At 33.3% G+C, this 23,948-nt stretch overlaps 1 protein-coding gene across 2 annotated transcripts; it reads right to left on the bottom strand.

Annotated features, from left to right (window-relative positions):
• Nucleotides 1-5,864: 5,864 nt before the first annotated feature.
• LOC148602303 (protein SPMIP7-like) lies at nucleotides 5,865-23,768 on the bottom strand. Of its 2 annotated transcripts, XM_088552539.1 has the most exons (10): nucleotides 23,093-23,768; nucleotides 19,001-19,062; nucleotides 18,497-18,538; nucleotides 14,894-14,985; nucleotides 13,572-13,710; nucleotides 12,866-12,933; nucleotides 11,961-12,002; nucleotides 11,065-11,172; nucleotides 10,298-10,414; nucleotides 5,865-8,549 (listed from the first exon to the last, which is right to left on the bottom strand). In XM_088552539.1, the coding sequence occupies exons 1-10, from the start codon at nucleotides 23,622-23,624 to the stop codon at nucleotides 8,411-8,413; spliced, it is 1,341 nt and encodes a 446-aa protein (XP_088408665.1). In that variant the 5' UTR covers nucleotides 23,625-23,768; the 3' UTR covers nucleotides 5,865-8,410. The 2 variants fall into 2 exon arrangements, with proteins under 2 accessions (XP_088408665.1, XP_088408666.1); XM_088552540.1 differs by lacking the exon at nucleotides 18,497-18,538.
• Nucleotides 23,769-23,948: the final 180 nt, after the last annotated feature.

Below are 23,948 nucleotides of genomic sequence, written 5' to 3'. Positions count from 1 at the left end.
AAGAGGTTAGGAAACATTGACACGGCGACAAATTAGTTCTAATGGTGTTAAACACCATTAAACTTCTAGTAGCAGCATAACCCTGTTCAAGAAGCCTAATTATAAGAATTTTAACAAAATGTAGTTTCGTCAAGAAAAACGTCATCATCAAAAACGCCGAGTTTAAAGGATCTGGCTAAATGATACAACTATGAAGTTAGCCTCATACAGTACTAGTAGGGAGTAAATTTTCAATTCTATCATATATGGTGGATGGGTATTGGGGATGGGGAATTGGAATAAGGTATGGGGGTGGGAATTTTAAGTGGGGAGACTGGGAAAGTAAATGTTAAAGTATTATTTCAAGTGTAAAATGTATTATAATGTATTATAACTAGCCGTTTAAATGTTGAGGAATCAGTGATAATGTAAATATTGGATAAAAAATAAAATGGGGATCCTATAGGGGAATAGGGAATGGAAATTCCCTATGGGGAAAGGGGATCGGGATAATGGGAAATGGGTAATGGGGGATGGTATATAGTGTAAATGAAAAATGCATACCATTCAAGAGATGTAAGAGTGAAGGAAAAGGTCAAAGACTTGCGAAAAAATGTTTGTTCCCATCTGAATGCCGACCGTTTATTAAAAGATATATCTAATACAAAACAAAATCAAAATATATTACCTTTAACGACTTGTAACGCACACATCAAAAATACAATGTTGCTGTTCCCATTATGGTCAGAAGCGGTAGATTGGCATATAAACAATTTCAACATGTTTCTTCATAAATATTATATAATGAGAATGGATATGGTGAATATGTCCACTGGAATGTGGACATATTGTCAGCCATGGATCTACTTTGTCCATTTGTGTATGTAAACCCATCAAAAATCAAGGTTAAAATAACAACAATTTAATTTAAACAATTGTATTATAATTAAGGCAATTTAATATGTATCTACAACGCGCGTGGCATTTACTCGAAGACGATACTCTTTAATGGGTAAATTGACCGTATGTCTGTTAACGGCTGTAGTCCTTTGTCTGCACATTTGTGTAACATTTACTCAATTTTAACAACCGTCTCTGACCTTTTTATGATAATATATAGGGTGTTTATTTGTGTGATATTTTTTCACAGTCACCAGATTTAAAAAAAGGGGAGGGTTGTGATCATGCAAAAGGACTTTAACCCCGCCGTATTTTTGCGCATATCCGAATATTTCGATGTGTATATTGTTGTTTTGGGGTCGGCTGCAGCCTGCCTGTTGTACCAGGCTTTCCTCTTTGTTCATTGAAGACACATGATTGGTCGTGAGCTGATTTAACTCATCCCGGTGGGGTTTTTTTTTTGTCTTTGTGACATAGTCACCTATCCGTTCTCGATTTATTCTATATTATCGTTCAGTTTTACTTTGCATTACCTGATATGTTTAGAGATACTGTTAACAGACTTCAGTTTCACAGTACAACTTAATCAAGGAACCATGCAAAAGTTAAGAATTACTGATTCATGTATACCTTTCACACCGCATATCGGCAAATAATATAGTTGTAGAAGGGTAAGTCTGCGCCATCAAAACCAATTAACATTAACGAATAATTTGTATATAGACTCATGAACACATCAAATATCAAGGTTAAAATGGTGATTTTAAATATAAAATTGTATTTTAATTATGATGATTTCAACATGTTGTCAATTAAATCTAATTGCGCGATGATTGCAGGTGCAAAGTCCCAACCATTTGTCAGAACATTTGAAAGGATTCCATATATCCTTTCCATTTTTTGCACTACTGGGGATATGTGCAGATGCCAAAATTTGCAGCCCTGAACCTTTTAAATAGCAGTCTTTGAAAAATTATGCAAATTATGTAATATGTAATGCACCCCAGAAAAATGCTATTCGTTTTATTTTTGTTGTTAGATTTTTTGGGGTTCTCAGATTTGTTGTTATAATTTTTGCTTTATGTCTCCTTTTTCTAAGATTGGCAACTTTTAATATTCAAGTAAGTGTTGCTCTAACCAAGGGAATTCTCACAAGAAGGATATAATCTTATTAAAATAATATGATATCTACTGGAGTACAGGTCCTACACTTTCGTTCCCATGGAGTCAAACCTACCGGTGCACTTGATCTATAGTTCTTAGTGGAGTCCGAGTTGCTTATTTACTTTTGTTTCTATGTACGTGTTATGTTGGTTATTTCATATTCTTTGTTGTGTGTGTGTGTGTTTACTATGTCTAGTCTTTATCCCTTGATTGCATTCTTTTGATATCCGCTAAAATCGTAGATTTCTTGATTACGCTTTAATATATGTATTTAGCGTCTGATGCATATACATGAAATTGGGTTCTTGTTCGTGTAATCAGATTTATATGCTCCAGAAGATCTGTTATATATTGTAACAAATATTCTTTTCTTATTATTATTGAATGAATAAGCAAAGAGTATTCTCATTGAATCGTATACTATTTCTCCATTGAAAATTCTCGGTATGTTTCCCTGAGTAACTTATCCACATAGAGTTATATTAGAGTGTATTTGTAGTTTTCTTTGGTACAACCTTAGGTATACAGTACTGACACATACCTCTACAATAAGTTATGCGCTTACTGTCAATAAATAATAATCTATTGTTCTCTTCATGTTTGTCTTATCATCTGGTGTAAATTTGTAAGTGATGCATAATAAATCATGATTGTTCTTATAAACAGTGATTCTATCGAGGTAAAGATTAGTGAGGTTGCTGTCATAAACTGAAGTTTCGTTTTGAAGCTAAACAAGCACATAGTCAAATGTGCCACATATGATAATCATTTGGTGTTAGATTTATATGATAATCATATAGTGTTGGATTCATATGATAATCATATGGTGTTGGGTTATATTTAAATATGGTAGTAATATTATTCTCAAATGTTAATTTTGGCTTGAAAATACGTGATAATTATATGTTAAACTGAAACATATGATTATCATATAGTGCTCGATTCATATCATAAACATATGAAGCAAACCATATGATTTCCATGTGATTCTCATGTTTTACACATTTGTCTGTGTATTAATGTGACGTTTCTAGAAAATAACATTTATTAAAAGGGAAAGCTATGATTATTGCCTTTTTTTCTACCTGAGTTCTGTAAAAGACATCAACTGAAACGTATCAACATGATATGTCACATAGTAATAACAAAAAATGTGCGATTTTATATGATATGTACAAATACTGAAATCCTAAATTTACACGGGCGGCCTTTCCATAGCTCGAGGAGGACGCTTACCCTACCGGTGCACCTGGTCCAGGCTCCCAGTTTTTAGTGGAGTTCGAGTTGCTCATTTGCTTTTGTTACTTTGTATGTATGATTTTAGTTTCTTTATGTTCTTTGTTGTGTATATCTGTTTTTTCATGTCTGGTCTTTGTCCCCGGATTACATTCTTTTGATTACCGCTATAACCTTGGTTCCCTTGAATATTCCTTTATGATATGAAATATACACCAAAATTTTGTAACAGGTTACAATGTATCATGCTCTATCGTTAATTTAATGACAAAGCTAGTTAAGTTTACAAAGATTGAAGTGAATGTGACAAGATAGCCTGGAGAAAGTAAAACTCATGTTTTGCAAGTTTTGTTATCAAATCTAGTCCTAATATTATCAAAAATAAATGTCATTCTCACTGATGTAAAAAATACTGAAATCCTAAATTTACACGGGCGACCTTTGCATAGCTCGAAGAGAACTAGACTGTAGGAATAAGACGATAATGATAAGAACTGGAAGAAGGACAGCTTAAAACAGAGTGAGATGGAGAACAACCGTAGCGGCACTATCCTCCACAAGGATGGAAGAGAACTGGCAAGTCAAAATAATATTTGGACAGAGCAAGAAACTGAAAAATCAATGTACTGCATTATGCACTATGATATCTAAGTTTAAAAGATAAAACATAAATCACACGAAGTGAATGTATCTTTAAATCGATTTGAAAACGAAAACAAAACGTAAAATGAATTGTAACCTTACCACTTAAGATTCTCAACATCCTGCAAAAGTCAGAAACAAAAGAATTGATACTTCGCTCATCATCCCCAAATGTAGTGTTATAAACTTGTGTTATTATGTGTAAATAAAGTTCTTTTCGTAAACAGACTAGTATTTAGTAAGACAATTTTACTTTCATTCCCGCGCTAGTAAACCAAATCAAGATGGTTTTCTTCCAAATTTCCAATTCATGTGCATCTATACAAAATATATGCAATGATAATCTAACTTCCTCCTGGTGATAATTTATCTAAGTCGTTCATGTAGTAACCATTATTTTGGCTTCTTAATACGCAGTCGCTGCCTGCGAGACGGGCTTTAGGACCAAGGACTCATGCGTTTCATAAAGTAGTTTCATTCCGGTTTCCGGTCCCGATCTTTTTCGAGAAATATTCTGTTTCTGACATAAGATGACAAGAAGATTATAGATAATACCAACAGGTTTAGTTTCAGTTAATGTTTTCGTCATGAACTGAGTGTTTTCCCACCAAACTTCCTAATGTATTTTGAAAGCTTTTTTGAGAGCGCTTTAAGTAGCAGTCCACCTAAGAATCATGCAATGTTTGATTTATCGATGTCAGACATTTGAACTAAATTGACTTGCAATATGTAGGATTTAATGGAAAAATAAGAATTAATATAAAACAATGAAAAATATTTTCACTGTAACCATAGCAACGACCGTTCCTTAGCAACCACCGATTTTGGGCCTAAAAAACACAAAAACATCACAATTTGAATGTATTTCTTATATCTAATAATATAATTATATTAATGAACTATGTCGTAGGAAAAACACTTTACAGTAAAGTACAAAGCAATCTGATTGGTTTAAATCTGGTTACCATAGCAACCAAAATTCTTAATTTTTGCCAATTTGAAATGTACGAAAATAGGCTATGTTCAGACCCGTTTTGCTAACAAGAGCAAGAAGATATTAATTAAATGTATGCATGGATGTGTAGTAGGTGCTCTCCACTGAAACATAGCAAAAATAAAAATATGTAGCATACCTTTGATTTTTGCTCATCTGGACCCAAAATCACCCCCTGTAAGGACTTTTCTTCTTCTTAACGTTTTTCATACAAACTTTTACATGGAATGTAAATGCAGGATAGAATAAAAGGTGTTACTGTAATGGGTTTTAGATGACAGTGAACCTGATTTTATCAATGTAAGGAGAACAGATGTGGTGAATATGTTAGAGACAACAATCCTACCGGGATGAAAAATGTCAGCTCAAGGCCATCAATGGGTCTTCAATGGACCACGGGGAGACGCTCACACCACAGGGTAGGCTGTAACTGCCCACAATACATTATACACAGGAAGATTGAAACAGTTGTCTCTTTATACTCCAGTTACATAAAAATAAACAAAAAGCTAAAAAACTACATTCATAGGCCAGCAATTTCTGACTTTGGGCGATGTGAGTGAGCGAATGACGGACATACTTGTCATCAGATTGTGATCTTCGTGATAGACCTTTTAAATGAGATCATTGTTTAAACGTTAATGATGTAGGCCATAGATTTATACAGTATTGCGTGCATTAGTAATTAGAATTTTTTATTTTATCCCAAAAATCTTATTTAATTCATTTTCTGCAGTTTTGCGAAAAAAACAATATTAAAAATGATCAATTATGTGAATGTTTTTTATTGAAAATTTAAACAAGTCTCATTTCTCACAATGTTGAAAACTTGTGACGACTTCTGAATGTATAGTTTTGTTTTGATTTGATGGAAGGTGAAGGTTTCGATCAAGGGTACCATACTTCAAAGGCCAGAAATAAGACGCAAATAAAAACCAAAACTATTCAAGAACTTTTACTTTTTATTTTCACTCTTAAATGTAAAACATTATTAATGATTAAGAAGAAATGGCAGTATTTCAAACAGGTGTGCAAAATCACATCCGTTACCATGGTGCCGACAAAACAGTGAGTTCATTAGGTTATTAATTGTTTTGGTTCTCTCGCCATTTTTCATAAGAGCATAATAAAGAGATAAAAAATAGATTTTAAGTTTTATGCAATTAAGTACTATTCTGTGTAAGAATCAGGCAATGGGACATCACATTTCTTAATTTGGTCTTTTTTTTACACAAATATATTCAATACATCTAGAAAACAACTGAAAAGCTATTTGAATTTATCCTGAAGCATCTGTAATGTAGATATTTTTTACTGCTTATATAAGGAAAAAGCGCGGGGGATCTTCCCGCCATTTTCCCATAGTGCACAGTGCTTTTTTACCTATCAATATCTTAAAAATGCAAATTTTGACTGATTCTCAGACGGAGACCTATTTGAATATTGTTAGGACAAATGACGAAAAATGAAATGTATGATTCAATAAGCTTTCTCGTTCTGTAAAACTGATCAATGCGAAAAGGAATATACATTATTTTTATTTCATACTTTTTGTTAAAAGAGTAAATCTCTTTCCTTAAATTTAAACAGACAAAATCAGAATTGCTTCAATTGTTTTTCATTTACAGTTTACTTGTGTGTGTCAGGTCAATACCAAGTAAAAGAGATAAATTATTCAAATTTATAAAAGGATTGGGGTGGGTATTGATCTATAGTAACGAGGATCTCATAATAAATTCTAAACGTATTTTTCCTTGATATTTTCGAACCCTTAACCAATTTGAATCAATATCTCACTCATTATTTTCATGCGAGACTTTGATGAAGCAATATCATACTTAAAACAAAATAACAATGTAACAATAACAAAGGTTTAATATTTACATAGCAAACTCTGATTCTAAAAGCACCACATGACAATCCATTTTTACAGTGGAGAAGTTAATTGACAAATAATTTAGCTATTTGATTTTGGTTGGTTCTCTTTGAGAAAACCATATTATTTTTTTGTAATCTGGGTTGGTACTTTGACATTATTAATGTCGAATGGTTTGTACGCTACAATTCAAATAATCCCAATAAAGATAACGTGTTGACGACCAATCACTTATTTAGGGTGTTTGCTGCTCATGTTCTGTCATTTTTATCAGATTTTCGGACTCTTATAGTTTTATCCATTTCTTGGTATAAATATTTTTTTTCCAGTGACCCCAAGTATTCTTTTCATAATTTCATTAAACACATCTTAAAATATTGTTTGAGATGAACGTTCTTATAAAATTCTTTTTGTTTATTGTGGGGTTTTAATAGATAAAACCTGTTAACAAAGCACCTATGGAAAATCAAGAGAAATCCTTTTCCCGCCAAAATTTCAAATGCTGATATCTCAAAAATGATCACACTGACCCATCAATTTTTACTTCTTATAATGTTCTAGTATGAAAGATTTTAAAAAGATTCCGAAACCCATTGAAATTTTTGTTATTCTTAAACAGAGCAGCGAACATCATTAATATTTGACCTGTTATCCATAAGAAAGTTAACTACTGTTAGTGTGTACAAAAATAATTGATTCATAATTATATGAGTACAAAGTTAAATAGTAACAAATTGCACATAAACGAACGGCAATTCTCGTTTCAACTTTCGTGATTTATTCTGATTGTTTCTTGGTTCTCACCACTAAATATGATACACTGTCAACTATTTTAATAATTTTCTATAAGTTAAAATTTGTGTAATGTTTATTGATATACATTGTACAAAATGATTGCACTTTTCATCATACTAACTTTAAACTTTAACAAAAACATTTGAAGAAATTCGATAACAATGTGCATAGATACAGCTAACAATTATAAAACTAATACTGAATTACGTTGGTACCTTTAACATTACATACACTATAATGCAAATTTTTTTTCATTTCCATTAATTGTCATGTTGGTGTAAATGTTCAAATACCTATTTTCTACATTTTTATGGTAATTCGGCATTCAGATACATAGACTCATGTTCAAAATAGACATGACAAAGAAACGTGTTTTCCACCACCGTGAGCAAGTGGAAAAGGCAACAATCACGTAGATGAGTGTAACACCAGAATATGAGCAGGGTTCTAAGAAATAACAAATTGTGTATTTACATCTTGAGCATGATGTTATCACACAGGACAAGAACACATTTCTCATAGCAAAACAGACGTGAATACTGACACAATAACAAAATACTGAAATAAAAATACTCCTGGGAAATACATGATAAAATTCTAAAAAAAATCGTCTATACAAATACTGTTATGTAGATATGTAAAATTTATAACATGAAAATGAAATTTAAAATCTTTACATACAAAATCTTAACAAGTAAAAATTGAAACTTGATTGGTCTCATAATAACAGACGTCGGTTCAAACTTCCTGAAAATCCAACCTCACATCTCAGTAAAACTAATTGAGATATTTGTAAAAAAAAAATCAACTACAGTTGGTAATGCCTATGGGACAGAGTTCTGTAAGACCTCTTCTAATTTATTAAGCTTGTTATAAGGGTTACATGGAGGTACTGTTGTCACCATCTTAGACATCTTTGATTCTTTCTTGAAGTCTGAGGTGTTTGGAGATATCGGCATAGATCTGCAAAGATATGAATAATCAAGGGAACCAAGATTCTAGCGGGAATCAAAAGAATGTAATCAAAGGACAAAGTGGATATTGAAAACAGACATACACAACAAATAACATAATATAACCAAAATAATACATACAAGGTAACAAAAGTAAATGAGCAACTCGGATTCCACATGGAGCATGGACCAGGTACATTGGTTAGGTAAGCGTCCTCTGCTTTTCTAGAAATATCCCCCGAATTGCTCATAAAAGTCAAGTCCGGTGTAGATGAATGAGGAAAGAAAAACTACTATACATTGAACAAATATAAAATCGTGTACAATTTGAAGAAACATCTTACTTAAATTTTTTTCACAAGAATTAAAATGGGTTCACTACTTTCCATTTCAGTTTCACTTTTCGTCGGAACAAGGTCAGTTTTGTTATTTAATTTAATCCTCCAATATTGTTTAGATTAATATAAACAAACAAGATTAAATAACATAGAAACATATCAATAGTTTAATAAGAAAAACCATTGTAGATGCTAAAGATCTTTAAAAAAATGTTGATTCAATATCCTTATCTTCCAATTTCAATGCAACAAATTAAATGAAGGGTAAAAAACAAATTTACTTGATAAAATTTAGGCTGTAGTCAAAACGGATTGTCCAAAAGAAAAGGCTGTATAACAGATGGCAATATCAATTAAAATCCGGGAAGTTAGAATCCATCGATTTTCAAAACGGAAGTTGGATTAAACCAGATTTTATTGAGTGCTAAACCTCCTAATCATTCCTCTACCGTATCCTCATATTTCCATCAGCCTTGTAATATCCATTCCCACTTATTATTTGTCCATAGCTTAACCTTCAGTGTACTGTATAGCGGGTTATTTTCGCGGGGTTTAATTTTCGCGAATCGGCAACAACCGCGAAAATAAAACCCGCGAAATTTTATGCCGACGTAACGGTCATTTCTTAAGACGATACTTCGGTACTTTTCAGCACATCTCAAACAGTCCGGAAATTATCCGAAGTGGGTTTAGGGAAACTGGTATTAGTGTCGCCTTAGACGATTACCTTGAGAACGAACTTCCGCTTTGCCGAATGTCACGATCGAAATGAACAAACATGAAATTTTAACTGGATTAAATGATATATTTTATGTGTTTTATTTGCATGTATGTTTTATCTTCTAATTAATAAAATACTGTACTTCTTACAACTTAAGTTTCAACATTACAATCCATTCAGGGTGTCCTATGAAAAGTTTTATTGTAAGGAAAAAATTGTCATGTTTTGACTCTAATATGTTTTAAACAAAGGTAAAAGTTACGCATACATAGGACTTCACCCGCGAAAATATTTTGTCACACCTCTTCAGACCGCGAAGAAAAAAACACACGAAAATATCTTCCAGACGTTTGGCCTTCAAAACCGCGAAAATTTAACCCCGCAGAAATAACCCGCTATACGGTATCCCCCTCGACCTCCTTTAGGTTTCCAATTCCAACTTACGCATGTCGTTTTTCTCAACACGACATACCTTCAACCTATTTCAATCATTCTTTTACTCAATATTACATACATTATGTACCTTTAAACTCTTTCAATAATATTTTTGTACCTTTAGCTCATACCTTCCCTTCATGTGCCATAGCCTTGTTCTCTACTTATTTGTTTCTCCTGCAATCTTCCCATACCACACCTTACATACAATCATCTCATATTTTCCATTCCAAATCGTTACCTGACGTTTTAAAGCATGCTTACCTATGAACAGTGGCTGTGGTTGCCGATGCTACAGGCTTTGCCTTAGGTAATTGGTGAGCGGGTATGTAAGCACCCTGCCACAAGGTACATCCCTGGTAACCTGGTATGTTAGGTCGACTAAAAGAGAGAGAAAATATTATAAACATTCATTCATTACAGAGAATTAGAAACAAGAACAAATACTAGTCGGTAACATTTGGCTGTGAGAAAGCAACATTTTCTTATAAATAAAACTACATTTACATAAACGGATATGACATCAAAATGGCTAATAATAGTCTAAAATGTTGGGTCAGCATCAAGAGAAAACAGTTATTAAATAACCAAAAAAGATCGTGACTTTTAAGGACTGTATATCACAAAGCCTAAAAATAGCCTGGGTTTTTGAGACATAAGAAGGGGAGAACAACTATCAAATAATTCACGGACTAGATATCATAAGGATAAATATCAGTCCCAATTGGTTTGATAAGATTTTAAACAAAGATATAAAAAAGACAAAATAAACAAAATAAAATTATTTAAAGGCATTATTGAGCTTAGTGCAACCTACTTCTAACCGTGATAGTTCAGGGCAAAATGCAAAGAACCAATTACTACACTTTAATTGTAAGATAATGGAACACTGTTTTAGTCAAAACTAAAGAACATTGAGACCTCTTTTGTATTAAAAAGTTGGATTATTTTCGATCCAATAAAGCAAGATATAGTTATACTGGACAAACATTGAAATTAAAGTTTTATATGGACAATTCTATTATACTCACTGAGCAGTATCGCTATATCTTGGAATGTTGACTCTTTTGATCGTGAAGGGTTCGAAAGGCTGCTGAGCATTATCTATTTCATCTAGGTTTGTGGCTCCTATACATCCACTGAAATAAATACAAATACATACAATAACTTATACACATGATCGAAAAATGCAGCTTTTGAACAAAAAATACCCAAATAATCAAAATAAAAGGAAAGGGCGAAATTGACAGGATATGATTAACTGTGCAAATACAAAGAGTATTCAAGGGAACCAATATTCGAGAGGAAATTTAAAAAATGTATATTCCAAGAATAAAGAATAGACAGGAAAAAAACAGACACACACATCACAGAACGTGAAATAAACAAATTAACATGTACAAAATAATAAAAGTAAGTGAGTTACCCAGACTCCACTAAACACTGGGGCATAGCCCATGCGCACTGGAAGGATACAGTCAAAATAAGTGATGAAATGTGGGAATGATGTACAAGTGTTTCAAAGAATCAGCAGGATTTGGTCGAAATACATACTTAAGATCGAGATCCATAATTAAATAAGATACAAGAAGTACTCAAACCATAAAAAAATCAAGATATGCAGCTAAATCCTACACTGAGAAGTCCAATCATGCAAAGCTGGAGTGTTTTAGGGGTTTTGAACTTTGAGTTAACAGCAATTGTTTTTTTAGTTTAATAGAACACAAAAGAGATGTGCATTTATCAGATCTTGAATTTATAAGGAGAATGGATATGGTGAATATGTCAAAGATTCAACAACCCCATCGGTATGAACAATGTCAGCTAAATGCAACCCATGGTCTCCAAAGACACCCTCACAACACGGGGCAGACTGTAGCTGACCCCAAAACAACATTATACGCAGGTATGACTTGTTGGTACTCACCTATAATTAGGAATTTGTTGAGTTCTAGGGTGGTCACTACAGCTGAAAAAATATGATGAAAATCCAAATAAGAGATCAAAAGAACAATTACACATTTCACTTAGTACATTATTACAAGGCTTACTAAAAATCGCGTCTAGATTGAAAAAAACGGTTGTAAACTCTTGCAATTAAAGATATTCTCAACAATTATAACTTTTTAATGATCGAAAACCCATAAGTCATAGTTTTTTTTCTAAATTCTACTGATATTTAAACTCTGCTAACTTGCTATGTCATCTTATTTAAACTTTATAGCAAGCTGGCTCAGTTGATGAAACGAGCAATGCCAGCTATTTCTGTTAATAGTTCGTATACAGGCTTGAAATAAACAAGTGTTATCTTAAAAAACCGACCCATATTCTCGCTCTGTTAATCTCCAAGTCTGATTAAGACTGTGTGATCACTGCGTTATGTTTCGTATTTCAATTATCTATTGGTTCAACAAAATACTAATTCCAATTATTCAATATATAAAAGGTTATTCAATATATAATAGTGCCTGAAATATTCCGGACATCGATTCCCAAATGGAGCCTTAAATTTCACGGTTGCTATCATATTTGTCCAATGAAATACAAGGTTGTAAGCAACTTCGGTTAGGTTGCATGGATGTCACGTGATGTCGAAACGAACTCAATACCGACTGTATCGTAAAAATGTATATCATAAAAAGTCAGGTATGTATTTATTGTTATTTTTTCATACATAACATAAAGAAGTAGCCATTTTGAGAGTAAACATACGTAAAAGTGTTTATAAACAAAAGTGTGAAAATTTAGACGTCCAAATACGACGAATTACCATTTAATCGTTTCAAAATTCATAGCACTATTAGTATTTCACTCCATCGCATGAATACTTACAACACTATTGGTTGAGTTTTGTAATAACCATTTCTTTTCTGGAACCAATCCCATGACCGACCAGTACCCTGAAGAAATATATTATAAATTTCAACATCGTGTACCAACTTTTTTGATAATTTTTAGAATGTCGGCAATCTGAACTGTGACAGGACCGTAAATCGAATCAAAAACAGTTTCGAGTAAGAATTTTTTGACTTTTATTCACCATCCGCATAGACGTTCGAAGTCTGCCATGACCTTTACTAACCAATTTTTTCCTGGTAATGACCATGTTGTATTATATTTAGACAGCGTGCCGGGCTTCAAGCAGCAAAGTGGTGAAACCGTAAATGAATGTGTTCGTATGACAAAAAATACACACCATTATTATGTATGTTTAAAAAAAAGATGATGTGTATAGCTTTCAAAAGAAATGTCCACTACATGCATAACAAACAATACATTACATAAAAAGGTAACCATCTTAAAATCACTTGGCACAGTGTATTATGAAAGGTAACGGTAGGCTTGTTTTTGTTTATACCAAGCACTCTATAGCAGATACATATTTTTATTATGGTACCAAGGAATCTAAATTACAGGCTTGAGTTTTTTCTTTATCTATTAAGATATGTGCATTATGCATAGTGAGCTAATAGACTAAAACTTCTGCCTGTACCTGCCACTACTCATAGTAAAAGAAGACAACAGCTTATGACTTTACCTGCCATTCCTGAGCAGCAGGGTCGTATCTTTTTAATGTCCATCTCTGTGAGATCATGTCAGGACGGTCCTCCATTGTAGAGACAGGGTCCCATTGTTTTGGTGGAAGCATATTATCCCATGGAACATCTTCATAAGACCTGATCAATGAGAAGAGTTTCACTTTTAAAAATGGATAGATGTCGTGTTATGTACCATAAAAATTGAATATTTACATCTTTAACTTTACGACAAACGTGATGACTTTTCCTTCAAAATTGTCAACTTTCCTTTCATCTGTGGCAACATCCCTTCGGCTCCTTCGTATGGAATGTTCATATCACAACTCATACGTTATGCCAGAGCTTGCCGAGACTACGCAGACTTTTTGTATCGCGCTAGAACTCTAACAAATTGGCTTCTGGAACAGGGTTATGTTGCTACAAGATTGAAGTCATCACTACAGAAGTTTTATGGTCGTCATCATGAACTCGTGGATCGTTATGATGTATCCATCAGCATCATGAAAACTGATTTATTCAACGGGTCATAGTTTACCTTTCCTCGTTTGTCTACCCCGGACTTGACTTTTTATGAGCAACTCGGCGGGTGTTTCTAGAAAAGCAGAGGACGCTTACCCTACCGGTGCACCTGGTCCATGCTCCCAGTTTTTAGTAGAGTCCGAGTTGCTCATTTATTTTTGTTACTTTGTATGTATGATTTTAGTTACTTTATGTTCTTTGTTGTGTGTGTCTGTTTTCCATGTCTGGTCTTTGTCCCTGGATTATATTCTTTTGATTACCGCTATAACCTTGGTTCCCTTGATTACTCTTTGATTACATCTATAACCTTCGTTCCCTTGATTACTCTTTGATTACCGCTATAACCTTGGATCCCTTGATTACTCTTTGATTACCGCTATAACCTTGGTTCCCTTGATTACTCTTTAAATGATTTTCGATCCCATGATAAAAACTTTTCACAATCTGTATGGTGATGGTCCTGTTGACAAATTGTTTGTGTCTGCAGGCAAAATTGTCAGACACGAGAATCTTAGTATTTCAACAGTTTAAATATGATTTTCATATGATCAACATATAATAAAATGAATAGTACTCATAAACTAATGTATGATTGCATACACTAAACAAACCGACAAAAGAACATCATACATGTGTATATGAAACCTGCAAGGTAAATCAATTTGATCTCCAGAACCAACTTATTTCAGCATTAGACAACAATAAACGAATGTTGTTATTTTCATGGGTTTTGTAGTGGTTTTTACCATTTCTTTCTTTTCTTTTTCTTTCTGCCCTTACACTTGTTTTTTTTAAGTCTTACTTTTGGGTTGAGCTGCTGTACATATATTTCATCGCTAAATGGTCCCTTCCTTCTTTGCTCTGCTCAGATGGGGGTTTTGGTACAAAGGCAGACTGAAATAAAAAATGACAATATTGTCCCTAAATTCGATCATTTATTATCCACCATATCTAGAGGAGAGAGAGTTCCGAGAGCTCCAGGAACTGACACCCCTTTTTGTGCTTCCTAAATTTTGTTGATTTTGTGCAAATTTTTAGCAATAAAGAGCTACGCTTTAAGCGCATGATACGCCCGTTGCCATTTTAACTTGTCCTTATGCTTTTAATGAATTTATATGATCAACTAGAAATACTGTGAGCTCTGTCAAATACCTTACCTCCTCCCAAAAAGTAAATAAAAAATGCACACAAAATTTGGCACTATCAAGGCTACCTCAAGTTTAACTAAGTTTGTTGTCTTGATTTTTCACCCATTCATTTCTATCTTGTTTAAAATACACTTTTCTGACAAGATTACCAAGTACCTTTTATATTTATTAGTCGATCATCATAACAAATGGTCTATTTTAAACGATTTTTCAACGAATGAAAGTTCCTTGGCCGTTTCCGGCTTTTTTTTTAAGAATAAAACTTCACAACACGGAAACGTAAAATCTGACATTTATACAAATCAAAAGGTAGCTTACTTCAATAAATATGAACAATTCACCAAAGTTTCATAGAAGTTAGTAAACGTGTTTTGAGTAACTGTGCGAAAACCTGAAAATCTCACTTTTTAAGTATTAAAATTCATAACACGGAAACGAAAAATCTGAAATTTATAAAAATCGGAGCATGCGTCAATAGATATGAGCAATTCACCAAAGTTTCATAAAAGTTGAGGAAAGTGCTTTTGAGTTATTGTGCGAAAACTCGAAAATCCCCCTTTTTTCAGTTGGTGAAAGAGTTTTTGAGTTACTGTGCAAAGTGTGGACGACGGACGGACAACTGTATACCATAATACGTCTCGTCTTTGACAGGCGTATAAAAACATATGCACAAATGATAGCTTTCAACACACCACCCCCAACCCCAAAAGTTAATGCTTAAATAAGATTAATTAACAGCCTTAGCCTGTAAGGGATTAGTTATGGCGGCGAAATTTGTAGCTATAAATAAGTTTTTTTATCATGTGACAGTGCATAGCGCATATTATAGGTGCATAATGTGTTCAATGGGATACAAGAACTGGATATGGCATATACCCTTAATAATTAATAGGGAAAGTTGTGCACAATAAATTTGTTTTAATACGCGAGATACAATATTGGATATAGCATAATAGCTCTAATAAAAGACTCTTAAATCATTCATATCAATTACTTTCTGATCAATATTGAGCAATTACATATTCCTGATGTAGAGAATTTCATAGAATTTCAGCGTATCTATTTTGCTTCGTAATAAGTGTATTTTTTGGCTTTTTGATGCTCAACAATATACATGTATGTCTGCCGTCTTGGCTTTTCTCTGATGAAGCAATAACCTTAATAATTGCCAAAATTCATACATGTTCAAGTATTTTTGACAATACGTAATCCACACCACTCAATCAACGTAGCTCTAATGGCATTTACCAAAATGTGGAATTGCAATTAATCTACACAGGCAAATATTTTTCATGTGAAATTCATGTTAATCGAGCTTCACATGAAATTCATGTGAAATGCACATGAAATTAACATGATTTTCATGTGAAATTAGCTAAACACGAATTTTATGTGAACATTTCATGTGAATTTCACATGAAGGCTCCATTCGCCCGAATTTCACGTGAACTCTGTCACTTAGTTTATTTGCTCAATTCAGGTGAAAATCATGTGAAATTCGTATGAAAATCATGTGAGATAATTTTGCCTGTGTATTTGAATTGTTAAAAGTGCCTTTTTGACTTTTTTATGTATATATAATTATTTCGGCCATCTTAGCATGTTTCTATAAAGCAATATCCTCTTTTGTCAAAATACAACCATGTTCAAGAATTTTGCAATACCAAATACACGCTGCCAGACAAACGCTTTAGAAGGAATATCAAAGTCAAATGAAAGTAACTAAGTCTATTTGTTTTTCCTTACAACGCAACCATTTATTTCACCCAAATTTATAAGAAAAACTGATATTATCAAGATTTTCAGTTCATTAACCCTACTTTCCCTTTAAATTCCAGTGTTACAGATTCGGAGAAAATAAATTCGAGGAAAGAAAACTAAAATCTACATAAATATACAGTCTGTCCGGATTAAGTTTCGATATTCGGTCTTACGTAGAGTTTCTATTACAATAACTCATGTCATATGCAACTGAGAGACAGTGAAGAACATACCGACGCTTTTTTGGTATTTAATTCAGATTACTAGTATTTCAAACTTGTTATTCCATTACATTGTAGTTGAAGTGTAGAAAATATAACTTTCTATGTTACATATTCCATGCTTAATCCGTCCATACTGTAATTACTTCGTAAATACACATGCAAATAAACTAGTGTTCTAATCTACTCTGCTACCAAGATTGAACAGGTTGTGCAAATATAGCATGCAGACACAAACATGTCAAATATATGTATCTTACGGGATATTAAATGTGTTTGGAACGTGTTTACATGTGTTAGAACTTACAATCCGAAGGCTTAGTGCGTACAGAAAATAAACTAGATGAACAATAATGTCAATTGGTAGTCATTATGGAACATAAAACTGACACGTAATGGAGTAGTGGTTTCATTTGCTATAAACCTACCACCACTGCTTGTCCAATCCAATCAAGCGTAAAGATTTCAAGGGGCCAGACATAGCTCATGGATTCACCCATCTTTTGTACTGGGGGAAACCAGTCCTCTTCTTGCGAAAAAAAAAACTGGCATTTAACAGTCAAAGTACACTGGGCAGGGTAATCGAAATTTATTATCACTAAAGATTCTTACTCGTAATATTAATAGAAATAAAGAAAATCGTATAAATTGATCGCTGAAATTACTAATTGCATAGTAATTTTAATAAAATTATTTCCGTTTATATTTTTGTCTGGGATCCACTAGAGCCAATGAAAATTTTTAATGGTACAATGTATCATTTGCGTCATATTAAAATCGACACTCGGGTTAACTGCCGGGTAGTCAATGAGCTTGCGTGACATATGCTTCCGGTAGAAAGGGCTTGGAGTAGAACAAAAAATCTCGCGGAACTGTACATTGAGCATTTTCATCGATCCACTATCCCAAAGTTAACACGAAAGGGTCTATATTGACACAATATAATAGCCACAAATTACAAGTAATCAAAGTGATGCAAACTTCTCTTTGACACATATGAGTGATGGAATGAAGGGGCACAAACTTGTGCAACAGTGTACCTCAAATTTTAAGGATGCACAATTAAAATTGTTAAGAATTCTGCATCAAAACTCGGCCACTTATTATATTCGGTAACGATTATTATTGTGAGCGTAACTCTTTCATAGTGAGGAGTTTAAGGATCAGATCAAGGGAAAGGGTTTTTGGTTAGGACCACCCGTATTTGTTGGATAATGTTGTTAATATTGTGCCCCTGTGTTTTCGAATATGAGTTTTGACACTGCAAACATCTACCTCATCTTGCATTTGTTCCTCAGTAAGTCTTGGACGTCCCTGCTGTAAAATGGTTTTATAAAGTAGAACAATATCCTTATCCAACAAGTTCATGATGTATAGGTGTTACGAATAATACAAACGGGCTACTACCATGGACACAAAGATACATTGAAAGCATACAGGCCCATAGACAGGGGGTTCGGGTAGTTTACGACGAACCATGTCCCCTTTCTATGCACGAAAAATTTCGAAAACAAATTAGCTGAAGGCCTATAATCAAAATGTCTTGCATTGTAACGTAATAAATATAAATAGCTTAATCTTCACAAATATGGTTTCGAACAGCATTGGTACTAACCATTCTATATGCTGAACAAATCTCCTTCTCAGAGGGTCGCTATTTATTTCAAAGCTTTGTACCATATAAGCTAGCGGAGTGGTACGTAGTAAATTAGGAAGTGGTTATAGGTCTGCAGAGGAGATTGATGTAGAGCCATTTGACAGTTTAAACAGCTAACTCACCTTTGATCGCCATTTATTAGAACCTTCCTGTGGTTTTCGTGGGTCGAAATCACTTGTCCATCCTACAAAATAGTTGAATGTAAAATACATTCTGCAAATTAGTACAACGTTCCCCATAGAGCTGTCTTAAATGAAGTACGTAAATATGAACTGTTTCATGTTCAGAAATTGGTAAAAACAAAATATCAAGATAGAATATCATTTCTGCCGCTAACAAAGCGCTGCATGGGTGTGCAGTTTTAATACAGTTAGTCCAGAACTGAAGACATCTGATGAAATTGAAAGAAGCGTTAACTTTAGCATGAAGGTTGTTTTTGTTTAACTTGTAACACATAGTAGGCACCTGAAATTCTAACGAGATCGAAGACTGTTCTCAGGTTGTTGCCTGAACGAAACAGATCTTTGTAGTCCCATTCTTTACCCTACAGTTATTACAAAGTAGTCTTCCGTATTGAATTATGATTCAATTTACATTTAAGTACATTATTCACCCAAAAACGAAAATAGTTATCAATTATGAGCTTTTAACGATGTCAATGCGTGATGTATTGAGCTGTTCTGATCGAGGACGAAATCCGAGTTCAAAATAATCTAACAGGTCCATATATATCACGTATTGACTGAGTGAAAGTCCTTAATTTATATACATGCATTACATAATTATGTAAATAGTGTATTACATGTATATATGGGAATGGCCTTTAATTTTGTATTTTGCAAGATTGCTAAAATAATGTTACATCATATATAACATAATTCAATATGGTCGCATAGGTGTGTCAAAGGTTGCGAATTGAGATGCTAAAGACTTTCAGGAGCTTCACGACTAAGTTACTCCATAGCTTAATTGTTTATTGGGTGTTTTTGTCCACCTATCGGTGTCGCTATCTTCTTTATGTCTCCATGAACAGAATATTTTGTTTGTTTATATTTTTTTTGCTTAATTTTGTTTTTATTGTTTCATATTGTTTAGTGTTTCTTTTTTTCTGGCTTTGTCTTTTTGCTATGATGTTCGACTTCGTTAGAATGGAATAAGTTCCTATCGTTTCTTTGTTTTTCTTTCTGGTCTGGAATTCGGAAATATACGATTTTCGAAGGTGGGCTCAAACCCTGACTTGATAGGATGCATAAATCCTGATATTATACAACTTTTTGTAGTTGTTCATGTTTTCCATTATTGTAAATGTATTGTTAGAACTGATGTGCATTTTAAGGCGATTTTAACGGAATTTCATTACAAAATAAAATAATAAAAAAAATCACAGTTAGCTCAAGATAATGTAGTGAATCACTTGAAGGTCGCTTTAAATTCATATACTTCGATGTTCTATTTTAAAAACAATAATATGATTTACTGAATAATTATGCTTGACATCATTATTAAATGTAATTCAAGGTAAATAAAAATGCTCTTTATTATATAGATTCGATCTGATTCGAGATTAAGGTACAATGTAGTAGCGATATCTCAATCGGCTTTATTTATACACTATTTGTGAAAATAAAGAAAAAAATGACAGGTGAGAGTACCTGTCAAATATAAACACATGATATATATTTTAAAGACTTTACGGTGATTTATGAAATAAAATACAGCGATACATTCATTCAAATTTTAATCCCAAAGTGTATGATAATTTTCAAGTTTACAGTAAACTATCAAAAATATATTATCCATTTAAATGTCACAATTGTGACGAATAAATCGAGATTAAGAAATACAGATTAAATCTACCACCCAATAATATAGACTTTTGGATTATATATATGGCCATTTTAGGTTTAAAAATATTTATGCGTAAATCAATACATTAAGTGTAATAGCTTAACAACTGTTTTTAATTCGCATTAAAAAGGGTGGTATTAAATGATTCGATATGTATGACAGACATGTATAGCAAATGCGTTTGTGTAAACCAACTGCTTTTAAATTTCAATAATTCAGTTTACTGAAGTTTGACCTGCATGCTACTGTAAATTGTGGTTTCCCAAATATTACACATTGAAACTACGTGACTGTACTATTGACTTCGAAAGATAATTGTTTCGGTGTGGTTTAGTCTTATCCGAAGTTCGAGTTTAACATGCAGATTTCCTTACTTATTTATTGTTACATGCAATGAATGAACACTGAATTACAAAACTTCCAATAAAACATAATACATGTACACGTGTTAACGATAAATTATATGCATATTGTAAAAAAAGGCCCACAGCTGTCCGCACTTAGAAAATTGTAATTGTTCTCACATGAATTATAAAGCTTACCTAGCACACGTATTATCTACGTTCTTATTGAAAAAACAAACGTGATAGAATTGAAATTAAAAGGGAATTAGACAATGTAAACAAGACAAACTAGTCTACGCTCTTATTGAAAAATACATTACAGAATTAAAATTGAAAAGGAAATAGACATTGTAAATAACAGACAGACAGGCAGTGGAGGACATTGATTACTTCTGGGAAATTAATTGATCGTAACAGTTACATAACAGCGTCAATTCACTGAACGACTATAGGCTTAAATAAGTAACATTGATTTTAAATGTCTTCACAATGACAGGCTTGTTGTTATTCAAGTGTTCATAACAGCTGTAAGTTTCTAATGAACTTGCATAATTGATAAAGTATACTTTTCATACAATTTGTATAATAAAATATATTAATCGCGAAAGACCGAACGGTAGAATGAAAAACGGCATGACTTACGTTCATATTGATGGATTGATACATATGTATACTGAATTTACTTTGCAACAATCCATACAATTTGAGACGAGTCATTTTATTCGGAAGTCTAAGCCACAAACTATCCGAAGCGACAGTTCACAGAACGAATAGCACTTAATTGTGTACCCGAGTATAACGCGTCACGAGCGGGGGAGCAAGTGATAGATCTATAATTTTAATAAGTTTGCGACTATTAGAGACATACAAATGTGTCTCCAGTATGACTTGATGTTTTTTTTCTTAAAATTCTTGTCGGACCTTTTGTAAGTTTGTACGATACATGTGCATGCACCTTTAACTTGCTTAGAGTCCCAACTATAAAAATATACAAGATTGATATATCATTGCATAATAAATTACTTGCATGTACTTACATGTATCTGAATTACTATCGACTTGCACATGTAGCAATTCTATGAAAGGTGTTATGTTTTATAGTGTAATGTCATTACATGTATGTGCGCAATTTGCCTATATACTTATAATTTTTTACACCAGCTACATGTACAATGTACATGTAATTCAATAATTCCACTGAAATAGTCAAATTTTTAAAATTGAATATTTCAAATTACGATGTAAACATTGTTTTTATAAAGGTCATAAGCGGATGACTCAGTACGTGTTTGTCTTTCTTTTGGAGAGGTTTAGTTATGCATTTTATCTTTGTCTTCTCGACTTTTTCATTTTCTTAGGAATATTTTAAAATTATGAAAATAGAAGTAGAGCATAATAGTTTCAACAGACCTACGATCTTCGACTATTTTGCAAAACTAAATGTATATACTAAAGGAAAAGCCATTTGATACTGGTGAAATCAGAAACGTATTGTGAGTTCCAAGTCAAATCAACGCATTCAATCACACAGTATAACAGGACACAGCAATCCAACAACTATAAGCAAATTCAGATCTCAAAACAGTGTTAAAAATATTCGTACTTACTCCCACACAATTGAATAAACTACTAATTCAGAACATATACATTCAACCAGAACAATTATGGGATTCAAGGAATTGGTAACAGAACCAGCCATTATTCCTATTTTCTATCCATAGCCTACACCAAATAGTTACCAAATGTAAATAGTTTTCAAATTCACAATGTTTGGTTTCCACCATCAACTTGTTTAAAATTATAATCATCACCATTTTGTAAATTTATATTTGATCTCCGACAGCAAAGAACGCTAGAAACCGAAAGAAGAACACCTGAATATGTGAGTAATGAAAGAAAATAATGAATATGAATACATGAAATGCCCCCTTCATTAAAAAAAATGAGTGCATGTAGCTTTGGTCACAAGAATTCTTGCTGTACACACAAACCCTGGTTTTATTACATTGTAAGATATCATACCTCCAAGCTGCGATTTAATCCATTCATCTGATATTTTTCTACTGTTCCACATTGAGGGAGCACCCGGTGCATATGTATTGGACCTCCTAAGAGGAGTTGGAGCTTTGTCCTCGGCGGACCGATCAGAGTGCTTCTTCTGGGGTGGCCCAGACTGGGGAGCGTCATTCAGCTGGACGAGAGTATTAATCTTTTTGTGTCCAGTGTTTCTATCAACATCTCCACCAGCACTAACGAACCCAGACACGGGATCGACAATGTTATCATAGTCACGGTACGGGGCTGGGGGTCTAAAGTCTCCTTCATCATTCCAGCGTTTAAAAGCATTGTCCTGATTGCTTGTTTGAAAAGAGTCAACATCGGCTTTACCTGTCAAAGTAGGAAATTTCATCTGTCGGTTCCGACGATGGGTTTGAATTTGTTGAACAGTGTTCCCCCCTGCATTGGCATCACTTCTCAGGTAAAGATTGAAATTAGGTCGCGTCCGAAAAGTTGAATCGGCTAAAACTGGTGTGTTTGTAATTACCTCCGTCATTTTCGATTTATTTATCTGTAAATTCAATGTAAATCCTCTAATACCAGTTATTTATGTCACAAAACAAACATACTATAAATTTAAAAGTCTCCAGTATCGGTTTTACACTTCCGACATTTGTAAACTACCGTGTTACCCATGGAAATACGGAGATTTCCAAATATGGAATTTACCGGAAGTAACAGGTGCTCGTTAGAAATTTGCATAATGCAAAGTAGAATTTTCATTTGATTGCGACATCATTATATGCAACATTTGTTCACAATAGAATTTTTTAAAGGCAAATCGGATAACTTTTATTGCTAAATTACGAATGTAAACAAC

The sequence above is a fragment of the Perna viridis genome, chromosome 11 (genome assembly GCF_037379345.1).
Source record: "Perna viridis isolate PV_CMFRI_1.1 ecotype Kerala chromosome 11, ASM3737934v1, whole genome shotgun sequence".
Lineage (NCBI taxonomy): Eukaryota > Metazoa > Mollusca > Bivalvia > Mytilida > Mytilidae > Perna > Perna viridis.
This window is presented reverse-complemented; position numbering and strand designations above follow the sequence as displayed.

Bases quoted from the DNA above. Each gene is read 5' to 3' on its own strand.
- LOC148602303 (XM_088552539.1), bottom strand. From the start codon at position 23,624: ATGACGGAGGTAATTACAAACACACCAGTTTTAGCCGATTCAACTTTT. The intron at 12,003-12,865 runs GTAAGTATTCAT...ATATTTTTTCAG, and splicing joins AAAACTCAACCAATAGTGTT to CTGTAGTGACCACCCTAGAA. The intron at 8,550-10,297 runs GTAAGCATGCTT...ATATCTTTGCAG, and splicing joins ACCACAGCCACTGTTCATAG to ATCTATGCCGATATCTCCAA.